Source organism: Arvicanthis niloticus, chromosome X, assembly GCF_011762505.2.
Source record: "Arvicanthis niloticus isolate mArvNil1 chromosome X, mArvNil1.pat.X, whole genome shotgun sequence".
NCBI lineage: Eukaryota > Metazoa > Chordata > Mammalia > Rodentia > Muridae > Arvicanthis > Arvicanthis niloticus.
The window spans coordinates 29,734,754-29,747,087 of record NC_047679.1 but is presented as its reverse complement, the minus strand read 5'-3'; the positions used below and the strand labels follow the sequence as shown (position 1 = coordinate 29,747,087).

At 43.6% G+C, this 12,334-nt stretch overlaps 1 protein-coding gene across 9 annotated transcripts in view; it reads left to right on the top strand.

Annotated features, from left to right (window-relative positions):
* Positions 1-5,450: 5,450 nt before the first annotated feature.
* Positions 5,451-12,334, top strand: part of Map7d2 (MAP7 domain containing 2) — a 101,290-nt gene continuing 94,406 nt past the window's right edge. For 4 of the 9 annotated variants that reach the window (XM_034486039.1, XM_076919048.1, XM_076919047.1 and 1 more), the window contains exon 1: positions 5,489-5,804. In XM_034486039.1, the coding sequence (XP_034341930.1) occupies positions 5,666-5,804 (139 nt within the window). In that variant the 5' untranslated portion in view covers positions 5,489-5,665. Of the gene's footprint in view, positions 5,805-12,334 lie in introns of all 9 variants that reach the window. The other 5 variants (XM_034486043.2, XM_034486041.2, XM_076919049.1 and 2 more) reach the window with 3 other exon arrangements.

The following is a 12,334-nucleotide window of genomic DNA, read 5'->3' as shown; positions in this document are numbered from 1 at the left end:
TTAAAATATTTATTTTCTTTTATTGGCCCTTCAAGATAAGATTTCTCTGCATAGCTCTGGCTGACCTAGACCTCACTCTGTAGACCAAGCTGGTCTTGAACTCAGGGGCTACAGCTACCTCTGTCTCCTCGGATTAAAAGTCTGTGTCACCACCCCCAGATTGTTTTCATTTATGTTTTGAGACCCTGCCTCTGCCTCCTGATTAAAGGTTTAGGCCACCATGCCCTGCTCTGATATTTGCTTTTAAGTAATGCATTTCATGGTTTTCTTTATTTTATTTATTTAATGTCTGAGAGCTCTGCTGCATATACATTCTCAGGCCAGAAGAGGGCACCAGATCCCATTATAGATGGTTGTGAACTATCATGTACAGGGTCTTCTGTAGCTCCGGCTGGCCTCAAAATTAATATGTAGCTCAGGCTGGCCTTGAACTTCTAATCTTCTTGTCTCGGTCTCATCTGCAGGAGTTACAAACATATACAGCTAACATTCATTATTTTAAAAATTGATATAGTACTTGCATATTATAGAATTCATTTATTTAAACTTGATGCATGCTTAAGCATGCTGGTGGTTGAGGCAGGAGTGCAGTCCAGTATGGATTTGTAGTGATATTGTGACTAGCTTGAGACACACAGTGGGATCTTAAAAACAATAACAACAACAATAAATGGTAACCCAAAGTATCATCAGAAACGGCCATAAGCATCATGCTTATAAACTTGGAACTTGAGAGCTGGGAACACGAGATCCAGGAGTTCAAAGTAATCTTTGACTACACAGTAATGAGTTCAAAGCAAACCTAAAAATCACCTGAGATTCTACTTCAAGAAAACCATGGAGGGCTGGTAAGATGGCTCAGTGGTTAAGAGCATTGGCTGCTCTTCCAAGCAACCACATGGTGGCTCACCACCATCTATAGCGGGATCTGATGCCCTCCTTTGGTCTGAGAATGTATATGCAGCAGAGCACTCGGACATTAAATAAAATAAAGAAGAAAAGAAAACCATGAAATGCGTTAACTAAAAACAAATATCAGAGCAAGGCATGGTGGCCTACACCTTTAATCAGGAGGCAGAGGCAGTCAGATATCTATCTGTAAATTCAAGGCCAGTCACTCTACAAAGTGAGCTTTCAGACAGCCGAATCTACACAGAGAAGCCCTGTCTTGAAATCCAAACCAACCAGAAAATAAACCCCAAACCAAAAACCAAATTTCATGTGTTTAAAGTGGTTTATCTTCAATGGATTTAGTGTATAAACAGTTATTCAATTTTCTTACTTCCTTTGTTTGGTGAGACAGGATCCCAAGTATCCCTTGCTGGCCCTGAACTCACTATTTAGAATAAGTTGACTTTGAACTTATGTAGCCCTGGCCTCCACTTCCCACATGCTGGAATTACAGGTGTGTGCTATCACACCTGGTTTTTGCAGTGTTGGGGAATCAAATCTAAGGCTTTCTTGATGCTAGGCAATCATTCTACCAACTGAGTTACATCCTCAGCTGGAATTCTAGAACATTCTCATTACCCAGAAAGAAAACTTGTGCTCATTCTTCAGTCTTCCCTTCCCTGCCCTGCCCTGCCCTGCCCTGCCCTGCCCTGCCCTGCCCTGCCCTGCCCTACCCTGCCCTCTCCCCTCCCCACTTCTGCTTTCCTTCCCTACCCTTCCCCTCCCTTTCCATTCATTTTGGACAACTCTGGTTTGTGGCAAGTTAACATAAAACTAGACAGCACAAGTTTCATTCTCTTTTAAATTTTTACACAAGTATTGTGTTTGTCTATGTATCCATGTTCACATGCACGTTAGTGTGTATTTGTGAGGGAATATGTGGAGGCCAGAGGTTTACATCAGGCGTTTTCCTAGATGGCTCTCTATTTACTGAGTCAGGGTCGAGCTTGTTTAGCTAGTCAGCTTGTCCTATAGATTTCCTGTCTCTGCCTCCAAAGCATTGTGATTACAGATGGGCCACCACACCTACCAGGCATTTTCTTGTATGCTGGTGATATAATCTCTGGTCCTCATGTCCGTGCGTTCTCCACTGAGCCTTTTCCAGGTCCCCCAGTTTCTTTCTTAATCAAGTGTTTCTTTCCCAAGGCTGGGAATAAAAATCTCAAGATTGGTCATCTTCCAACAGAAAAATATGTAGCCTGAGCTACCTGTAGAGGGGTGATCACTGTAGGCTATGCCTTCCTAAACCCTGGAAATTTAGGCAGACCATGTAAAGATAGGTTGTTTTGTCTCCCCCTTTCTTCTGTCTCTGTCTCTCTGTCTCTCTCTCTCTTTCTCTCCTCTCCCTCACTGCCTTCTCTTTCCCTTCTTTCTTTGCTATTTAACCCAGGCTGGTCTCACATTTTCTACTAGCCCAGGCTAACCTCGAACTTAATCTTTTGCCTCAGGCTCCCACATGTTGGAATTATAGCTATGAGCTAACATTAAAAATTAATGATTGTTTTTCTCAATTAATTTTTTGAAACAGGGGTGGGGTTCTCACTAGGTATCTCTGGCTGGCCTGGAATTCACTATGTAGAGCAGGCTGGCCTTGAACTCACAGAAATTCACCTTCCTCTGCCTCTTTACTGCTGGAATTAAATCATAAGCCACCATGCCTGTCCACCATGGTTGTTTTTATTGTTTTCTCTCTTAGGAATCAAACCTGGCGCTTATACACATTACACGTGCAGGGTAAGCAGCCTACTACTGAGTTATACCTCTGGCCCCTTCAGTATGTTCCTGAAACCATCATAAATGTGCATGGCTAGAGCAAAGGATGATCTGGGGAAATAGTATCTCATAGCTTTTTTTGACCCTAACTCCTGGGGCAAACACAAAGCCAAGCATGGTGGCTCACAACTGTAAATCCAGAATTTCAAAGCCAAAGTCAAGAGGATTCTGAAGTCAGCCTGGGAAATAAGGTGCAATCTAGGACAGCCCTACAAAGACTTCGAGTCAAAAACAAAACAAAAATAAACGAACAAAAGAAACGATAAATGGGATCGCAGGAAATCACAAAGCTATTACATCTCACTCCAGTCTGAGCGAATATCAAGAAAAGAAACAAGAAATGGTGAGACTATGGGGACCAATACCCTTCACACACTGCAGGGAGGAGTGTAAATTAAGAGACTGCACTCCAAATGTTAGCAGTGAGGATCTCTTAAAGCTAAAAGTAGAACTGCCATATGACACAGCTATACCATTCCTCAGTATATACCCAAAGGATCAAAGTAGGCATTCAATAAAGTTACTTGAACACGTTTGTTTACTGTGGCATACTATTCATAATAACTCATAGAACTGGACTGGGTATATCAATGAATGGATATAAAAAGATGGTATAAATACACAAATGTGTCTAATTCAGCCATATAGAAGAAAAAATGTTATTTGCTGGAAAATGTGGAAAATGTATGAAAATGGAGATCATTTGAAGGGGTTAAAAATTTTCAAAAAGCCGGGCACATGCCTTTAATCCCAGCACTTGGGAGGCAGAGGCAGGCAGATTTCTGAGTTCGAGGCCAGCCTGGTCTACAGAGTGAGTTCCAGCACAGCCAGGGCTACACAGAGAAACCCTGTCTCGAAAAAACCAAAAAAAAAAAAAAAAAAAAAAAAAAAAAAAAAAAAAAAAAAAAAAAAAAAAAAATCAAAAACTCCTAGCAGGCTGAGCAGAACCAAGAGTGCAGGTCAACTTGGTTGTGAGCTCTGTGTTTCAGGAACTTGGCTGACTACAAGATAGATGGTTGATTACGAATAGGCTTTTAGAGAATAGCCTATACAAAATGTTCCCCATGACTGTTCCTTGTACCCTGTCACAAACTGAATAATGGGCTGGGACTTTCCACAGGTGCTCTCCAATAACCCTCCTTTACTCCCCCTGAGTTGTGATTTTTGGCTTTAAATTCTCTCTGTCTCCAAAGCCCCCGGGTCAGACCTTATTGCCCCTTCGTGGGCTACAGGTCTTGACCTCAACATGTTAATTGAAATATACCTCTTGCTGATTACATCAAGTTCGGTGTCTTGTGAGTTACTGGGTGGCCAGCAAATTCCTGAGGTCCTTCCTTCGTGGAGGCCCTACACATTGTGTTGAAGAACATTAAGTCAGACTCAGAAAGAAAGAAAAATGTAGCCAGGCATAGTAGTGAAGGCCTTGAATCTCACAATTCAGGAGGCTGGAGCCAAAGGTCTCTTTCACATAATGAATTCAAGGCCAGCCTAGGCTACATGAAATCTTTTCCTCTTCTCCCCTAAAACAAACATACAAATAAACAAAAAGACAAGTCTAAGTCCAGCATGGTTCTTTATTTTTCTAATTCTAGCACTCTGGAGGCTGAGGCATCAGACTGGATTGCTTCTAGAGCTCGAGACCTGCAAAGTGAGTTTCCTATCAGCCCGAGCTACAGAATGAGACTGTCCAAACCAAACAAATACAGCAATGCAGAATCTAGATTTTAAAATTGTATTTAAAGCCCACACATATATGATGAGGAAATAGAAAGGAGAGTTTTGGGGAAGACGAAAGGGTCTGGCAAGAGAGAGGAAGGGGCAAAAGAGGGTAATGGGAGGGGCAGTATGATCAAAGGGCAGGACACAGTTGGCTGTGGTTACTCATTCCTGTAATCCCAGGACTTGAGAGACTGAGACAGGATGATTGCCATGAGTTAGAAGCCAGACCAGGCCTGGAATGTACTATAAGGCCCTGTCTCAAAATCACTCCCCACTAGCTCAGCAGTGGTGGCACAGGCCGTTAAATCCCAGCACTTGGGAGCCACAGCCAGTTGGATCTCTGAGTCTGAGGCCAGCCTGGTCTACGGGAGTTCCAGGACCTCCAGGACCTCCAGTGCTACACAGAGAAACCCTGTCTTGAAAAACAAACAAACCAAAACAAACACCAGAAAAATTATGAATATGAATAATGAAATGCAATATTTTATAGGACGAATATTTGGCGAGTAGATAAACAAATAAATACATGAACTGAAACCTCATTGTGGTAGAATGGATCCCAACTGTCCTATGGTATCTGCACATGCATGTGGCACTGGCCCATGCGGTGACCACCAGAAAACCTAGCCACGAACTGTACCCGGAGCCACAGGGCTGTTTTTGTGCAGACAGTGTGAACCCAGTGTGGTGTGTCGTATGCGTGCAAGGTCTGAGAAACTTTAAGTGTGTGCGCGCACCGGTGTGTGAAAGCTCGTTTAAACGGACTGCGCAAGACGCCTGGAAACTGTAAGAAGAAATGCGTCAGGTTTGGTGTATGCGGACACTGGGGATGCTAAAGCAGTGAGGACTTGTGGAGTGAACACTGTGCGCACGCGTTCCGCGCACTTCGTGCGTGGGAGGAAAAACAAACAAACAAACAAACAAAAAAACCCCACGACGGTGCCTTTCCCCCTCCCCCAGCCCGAGAGTCTCCCTCGCTGAGGGGGAGAAGCGCTGAGCGCATAGCACGTGCGGTCCTTTCGCCCGCGCGTGCCCGTTCGCGCACGCGCGCCTGCTGAAGAGTGACGCACCGGCGGGCGCGGGAGGGTCCGGTGCGGCGAGCCCAGGCAGTGCGAGGACAGCGCGCAAGGTGGGAGGCCCCCCGTGCGCATGCGGACACGCGCGGAGCCGGTGCGACACGGAGGAGACCCGGACAGTGCGCCTGTGCAGCCCGCGCATCCCGATGGAGCGCAGCGGTGGGAACGGCGCTGGAGCCGGAGCCCCCTCCGAAGGGGTTTCGAAGGGCTCGTCGCTGCTGCCGCTGGCCAAGTCCGCGGAAGTGGTCTCGGGGCGATCCCCACAGTGTACCCCCCGGCCGGCAGGTAAGGCGGTGGGAGCGCCCGGGCAGGCCGCGCTGAGGACCCCCGGGGGGCGGGGCGGCCAATGGCTCTCACCCGGCCGCCCTCTCCCGGGCCTAGGTCATCCTGCCGTGGGGGGTGGGGGAGCTCGGGCTGCGTCCCTCTTTCGGCGGGGTGGCGGGATCCCCTCGGGCTTGGCGTGGGTGCGTGGGCGAGTTTGTGTGTCTGGGGGGGTGGGGTGGCTGGAGAGCGAGGAGCGGGTCTCCTTTTCCACGGCTGTCCCGGAGGTCGGCACCCGAGGGGGCTTCCGGGATGCCGACCCCGTGGGGACGGGGGCCCGCTGAGGTGTTCAGATGACAGGGGTCGCGGCTCCTACCCTCCATCCTGACTGAGGCGCGCAGACCGGGAAGCCACAGCCAGCCAGCCACCAAGGTGGCTCAGCTTTGCGGCTCCTTGGCCCCTCGGGGTTGGGAAAAAAACTGTCGCAGTGCCCGGGGATAGAGATTGTTCCGGAAGGGAGCAGGGCCGCGGCCGTGGCCGTGGCGACGAGGACCCCTTCCCCTCCCCCAAGTCGCTGAGGTAGTGGTTGCGCTACTGGGGCGTCTGGCCCCGCCGCGGCCCTCTGATGATGGCATGGCGATTGAGTGTCCTAGCCTAGGGGACTGCAGCTGAGAGCTGTAGCCAGGGGTGTGGGGATGCAGGTTCCCCGTCCCTTGTGCCCAAGGGGGAGCATCTTGAGGACGCTGGGAAGAACGTGATAAGCAAGCGTCTGCGTCTTCTGGTTCTGGTGCTAACCTTCTGTGTACTTGCAGGTGGTGCGGAGGTATACGCAGCGAGGAAAAGGATTTTATCCTGCTTTTCTTGGCGACATCTTTAAAATGTTATTAATAAGAACTAATTTTATTTTTTTATCTTTTATTGCAGTTTAACATTCGAACAAAAAAACCCTCACAATTTGTAGGATTTGGGATTAGCTCATCGTGGAGTATTTCATAGAAGGTGGAGAGGGGAAGACGAAGGACATCAAATTGAAGAGACGTTTGGGTTTATTTGTTTCTTCATTTTGAGACAGGATCTTGCTCTTTATGTTGGTCTGGATTCTAGTGAGCCTTCAAGTCACCATGACCAGCTTGCAGATGTTCCCTTAGTCATTTGAACAATTCTTTTTGTTGGGATAGAGGGGACTATCTCATTGGTTACATCATTCATAGAAGGGAAAGGATGGCTAAATTTATTTCTAGTTTGTATTATCGTGCCTTTTATTAAATGCACAACTTAGTAAAATATTACAAGATAGTGATAATACCTACCATTTAAATCTGTACTTATGTTTTCATCCTTTTTGCTTGAGAAACTCAGGCTATATCTGATATGAACCCAGAACCCATACATCAGAGTCAGTTCTCTCTGGTAAAGGGGATCCCATGCAGTAAAATATTAGAAAGGGGATGTTGTTTAAGTTTACATTTTTGTTTGGTGGGGATTCGAAATAATAGATTATTTAGATGTTTCTTGTAGTAGGAAAGGCTGTATGGTTGGATGTCCCGTTTATCTGGGATTTTAATTTACTTGAAGGAATTTTAAGGGGGCAGTTCTTTTTCCTATTGCTCAGTTGCAGTGTGGACACTAGTTTTATTTTGGAATTCCTAAAATAATTCTAGCTTTTAAATATACAGCCTGTTAAAACCATTTGGAGGTCATTCTTATTAGTTATGTGAAAGAGAACAAATAGAATTTTTTAAACTTTATTTCAACAAGAGTGGGATGGAGACAGGTTTATGTGATGCTATATAACCCATATTGGGCATGAATTCATGTTCCTGTTCCCCATCACCAACATTTGTGACTAAAGTTTGTTTTTTCTCATGTGTATGTACTTGTGAGTTGAGGCTTCCTGTGGATGTGTGGGGGTATACTTGTAGAGTCCATAGGTTCAATTTAGGTCTCATTTTTCAGGCACTTTCCATTTTGTTTTTTTGAAACTAAGTCTCTGACTGTCCTAGAACTTATGGTTTTGGTCAGGTTGGCTTGTCAGGGAGCCTCAAGGACCCACCTTTTTCAGTCTCCTCAGTGCTAGACTTACAAGCACATTCTACCATATTGAACATTTTTCATGGGTTCTGGGATTGAGTTTAGGTTTCTATGCTTACATGGCAAGTACTTTACTCACTAAGCTTTCTTCAAGTCCCATATTTAATGTTTTAAAGATTTATTTGTTCATGTAATATATATATATATATATGTATGTATGTATATATATATATATATATATATATATATATATATATATATATATATATATTCTCCATGAACACCAGAGGTGGCTATCGGATTCCATTTATAGATAGTTGTGAGCCACCATATGATTGCTGGGAATTGATCTTGGGAGCTCTGAAAGAGTAGTCAGTGCTCTTAACTGCTGAGCTCTCTTCAGCCCAGAAACTCTTTATTTTTTATTTTTTGGAGTTTCAAGACAGGGTTTCACTGTGTAGTCCTGGCTGTCCTGGAACTTAGTCTGTAGACCAGGCTGGCCTCGAACTCAGATCTTCCTGCCTCTGCCTCCCATATGTGTGGATTAAAGGCATGCACCACTACCTTGTGGTCCCAGTTTTAATTTTTAACTTGTATTTTTAGTGTACAAAATAGCAGGTTCAATTATGACATTTTCATGAATGTGTATCATTACAGTTTGCTCACATTCTCCATTACTCTCCATTACTCTCCCTTGTCCTCCCACCTCACTGGTCACCTTTCCAAATATCCTCACTGTTTTCATGGCATTTACACAGGTAGTTTTGAATCTAGGGTCTACATATGAGGGAAAACTTGATACTCTGCTTCCCCTCGAGGAGGAATTCTTCACTTTTTTTACCCTTTTCCCCATCCTCCTCCCCTTCCCTTTACTTTCTATGTTGCCCAACTTACTATGTAACCTAGGCTGGCTTTGAATTGGGGTGATAACTACAGTTTTAGTCCTCTCAGTGTTAGGATTACACACATGTGCACTACACACAGTTTTCTGAAGGGGGACTTTTTTTATTGGATATATTTACATTTCAGATTTTATTCCCTTACCCCATTCCCCCACCACCCAGGAACCTCCTATCCCACCCCCCTCCTCATGCTTCTATGAGGATGTGACCCCACCTACCCCCCCACTCCCACCTCCCCACCCTCAACCCCCCCCCACTCGGTGTTCGTCCTTCATGGGACCAAGAATCTCCTCTCCCACCTATGTCTGACAAGACCATCCTCTGATACATGTACAGATGGAGTCATGGGTCCCTCCCTATGTGCTCCCAGGCTGGTGGTTTAGACCCTGGGGTGCATTGGTTGGTTGGTATTGTTGCTCTCCTCATGGGGCCACAAGAGTTCCCCTGAAGGGGGACTCTTAATTATACTTATTGTAGAACCATTTAATGAATGGCTCTGATACTAAAATCAGTTTTAAGGGTAAGGATATAACTCAGTGGATAGAGTGCCACCTAGTATGCTTGATTACCCATGTTAGAAAAAATTGAATTTTTAGTTGTTGTTCTATTCACAATAGCTAGGATATGGAACCAGCTTAGATATTCATTAACTGATTAATGGAACTAGGCATGGCACATACCTGTAATTCTAGTCTTTAGGAGGTAGAGGCAAGAGGTCAGTAGTTTAAAGCCACTCTGGGCTATATAGCAAGGAAAACCTGGATTATGAGAGACCACTCTTTGTTTAAAAATGAACAAAATAAGAACATAAACTTCCAGTGACTAAAGAGAATACACACACACTGGCATTTTATTCAGCTATAAAAAAAATTGAAGTTACATTTTCAGAAAATGGGTGGAGCTAGAAAGTATATTAGCTGAAGTAACCTAAACTTGAATAAGTACCGCATTTCTTCCAGATTCTGAGCTTAGATTTAAATTTTTACATATGTGTATATGTGAATATGAGTAGAAGTCATAAAAGGGGAAAAAACTTAGGAGGAGAAGGAGCAACAAAGAAAGTAATACAATATATGTGACATAGAAGCAGAATTGATGCTAATGAGCAGAGGGAGGTCAACAAAACAGTGTAGGCGCTGGAGAGGTGGTTCAGAAATTAGAACATACTGCTCCTGCAGAGGACTGGAGATCAACTTCAGTGCTAAGCAGGTGCCTTTAACTACATCTCCAGGAGATCTGTCACCCTCTTCTGGCCTCTTTGGGTACTACACTTGTGCACAAATCCCTACATACACACAGGATTAAAAATGAAAATAAAATATTTTAATCTACCATCATACTCAAACGATGAAAATGCCAAATTATTTTGTATGATAATTAGAAAGATTAGTATTTATATCACTTACCAAAAGCTATTTTTATTATAATTGAAAATAATATACCTGTGAATTAAATATATCAATGTTGGTGTTGTAAAATTAGGACATTCAGTGTAGATTGCAGGTGATGCCAGCCTTTGTACTTTGAGACTAATGAGTCCATGTATTTAATCCTCACACCAGTCTATTTTTTTTCTTTTTTGCGGCAGTGTCTCATATAGCACTGGTTGGCCTCACACTTTCCTTATGGGGAGAGTATCTTTGAACTTACAATTTTCCTGCCTTCACATGCCAAGCTACAGGATTATAGAAATATACCACCACACCTAGGTCATGTGTTCTGGAGATCAAATCCAAGGATTCATGCATGCTAAGCAAGCATTCTACCAACTGAGCCACATCTCAGACCCCCAGAGAAGTCTTAAATTGTTTTGGTAGTTAGGATCAAATCCAAGACTTTATGCATGTATGTCCATGTTGTATACCAATTTATATTCCCCAACCCAGATAAATCTTAACTCTTGAGTGTATTTTAACACATTCTTGTGGGTCTGGGGCTATTGTTCAGTTAAGTAGAGTGGTTGCCTAGTATACACAAAGCCTTAACTTCATTATTCAGCACCACAAATAATGATGATAATTCACCCTAGCTGCTTCTCATTCTTGGGTACTTGAGGCCATCTTACGTGGGACCCATTCCTAATAACACTTCATTTGTATTATTAGAGACCAACTACTGTTCCTGAGGATGCATAGAATCCTGTGGGGAGTACAAAGGCAGAAAGGACTGAGATATTTGAACTTAGAAAACATAATGTCATACTGGCATATTTGGAGGATGTGAGTGGTTAAGTGGTTTTCCTGAGGTGTTGTAGGACATGGCAAGGAAATACCCTTGGGTGTTCCCCAACAAGTTTTTCAACTATTGAAATCCTGTGCTTGTTTTACTTACCCACCAGTGATGCCTTCTTTTAGACATTTCTCTTCTGAGAATGAAATTAACCAGTATGCTATTCTCCTTAGTACTTGTGATATATGCTTAGTGTAACAGGAGAGGAACACATGCCTGTTGTTTCAGTCTGCTTAAATCCCATGAATGAGCACATCACCATCTGCTAGTCACTTTCATGTTAGGCTACATTGGTGTCCCATAGGTCCTATGTTCCTTTCAGCCTAAAGTGCCTCCTTTTCCCTTTCCCCTTTAGGTATTCTTTAGATTCTTTTAACCAAGAATTAGTGAACTTTATTCTTAAAGATTTGTGTGTGCTCAAACACAAATGTGTGCACAGGTGGATGGGTGCACTTGTACTTATGTCCAGATGCTAGGAGAAACATTGTTATCATTTTCTGTCCATTTACTCCTTTGAGTCAGGGTCTTTCCCTGAACCTGGGTTTCTATTTCTTTTTCAGCAAGTGTGGAAGTCAGCAAGCCCCATTAGTTTTCTTGTCTCTGAACACTTAGAACTGGGATTAGAGGTGTACATGGGACTCCTGGATTCTTACATGGATGCTGGGATCTAAACTCTGGTCCTCACATGTTGTATAGTAGTAAGCACTTTTAATCAGTGACCATCTGTCCAGCTCTGAATTTCCTCCTGTCTGTGCTTGAAGTAATTCTGCCAGTGTTATAGTGACTTTCCCATCCTCTTAAGTCAGTATTGACTCAGTATCCACTGTTGTCAACAAACCTGAATAAATTGAGGTCCAGACCATTTTGGGATGAATGATAGATCTCTCATTGTTTGTTACCCCAAATAAATTATTTGACATCAATAAACTTCAGTTTTCTCACTTTTTTTTTCATTTGGCAGTAAGGGATAGAATCTTACATTGTAAGCCCAGGCTGGCCTGGGACTTGAAGCATTTCTCCTGCCTCAGCTTCCTAATTGCACAGATCACAACATGAGTAACCATGACGGTCTTACCTTTCTCTCTCTCTTTTTAAAAGATTTATTTATTTATTTATTTATTTATTTATTTATTTATTTATTTGAGTACAATGTAGCTGTCTTCTGACACACCAGAAGAGGGCATCAGATCTCATCACAGATGTTGTGAGCCATCCTGTGGTTGTTGAGAATTGAACTCAGAACCTCTGAAAGGACAGTCAATACTCTTAACCACTGAGCCATCTCTCCAGCCTCTTACCTTTCTCAGAGACCTTCTTTTTTGTTTGCTTTTGTTTTCAGACAAGGTCTGTCTTTTGTAACCCAGGCTGGCCTTTAGTAGCTAAAGCTGGGCT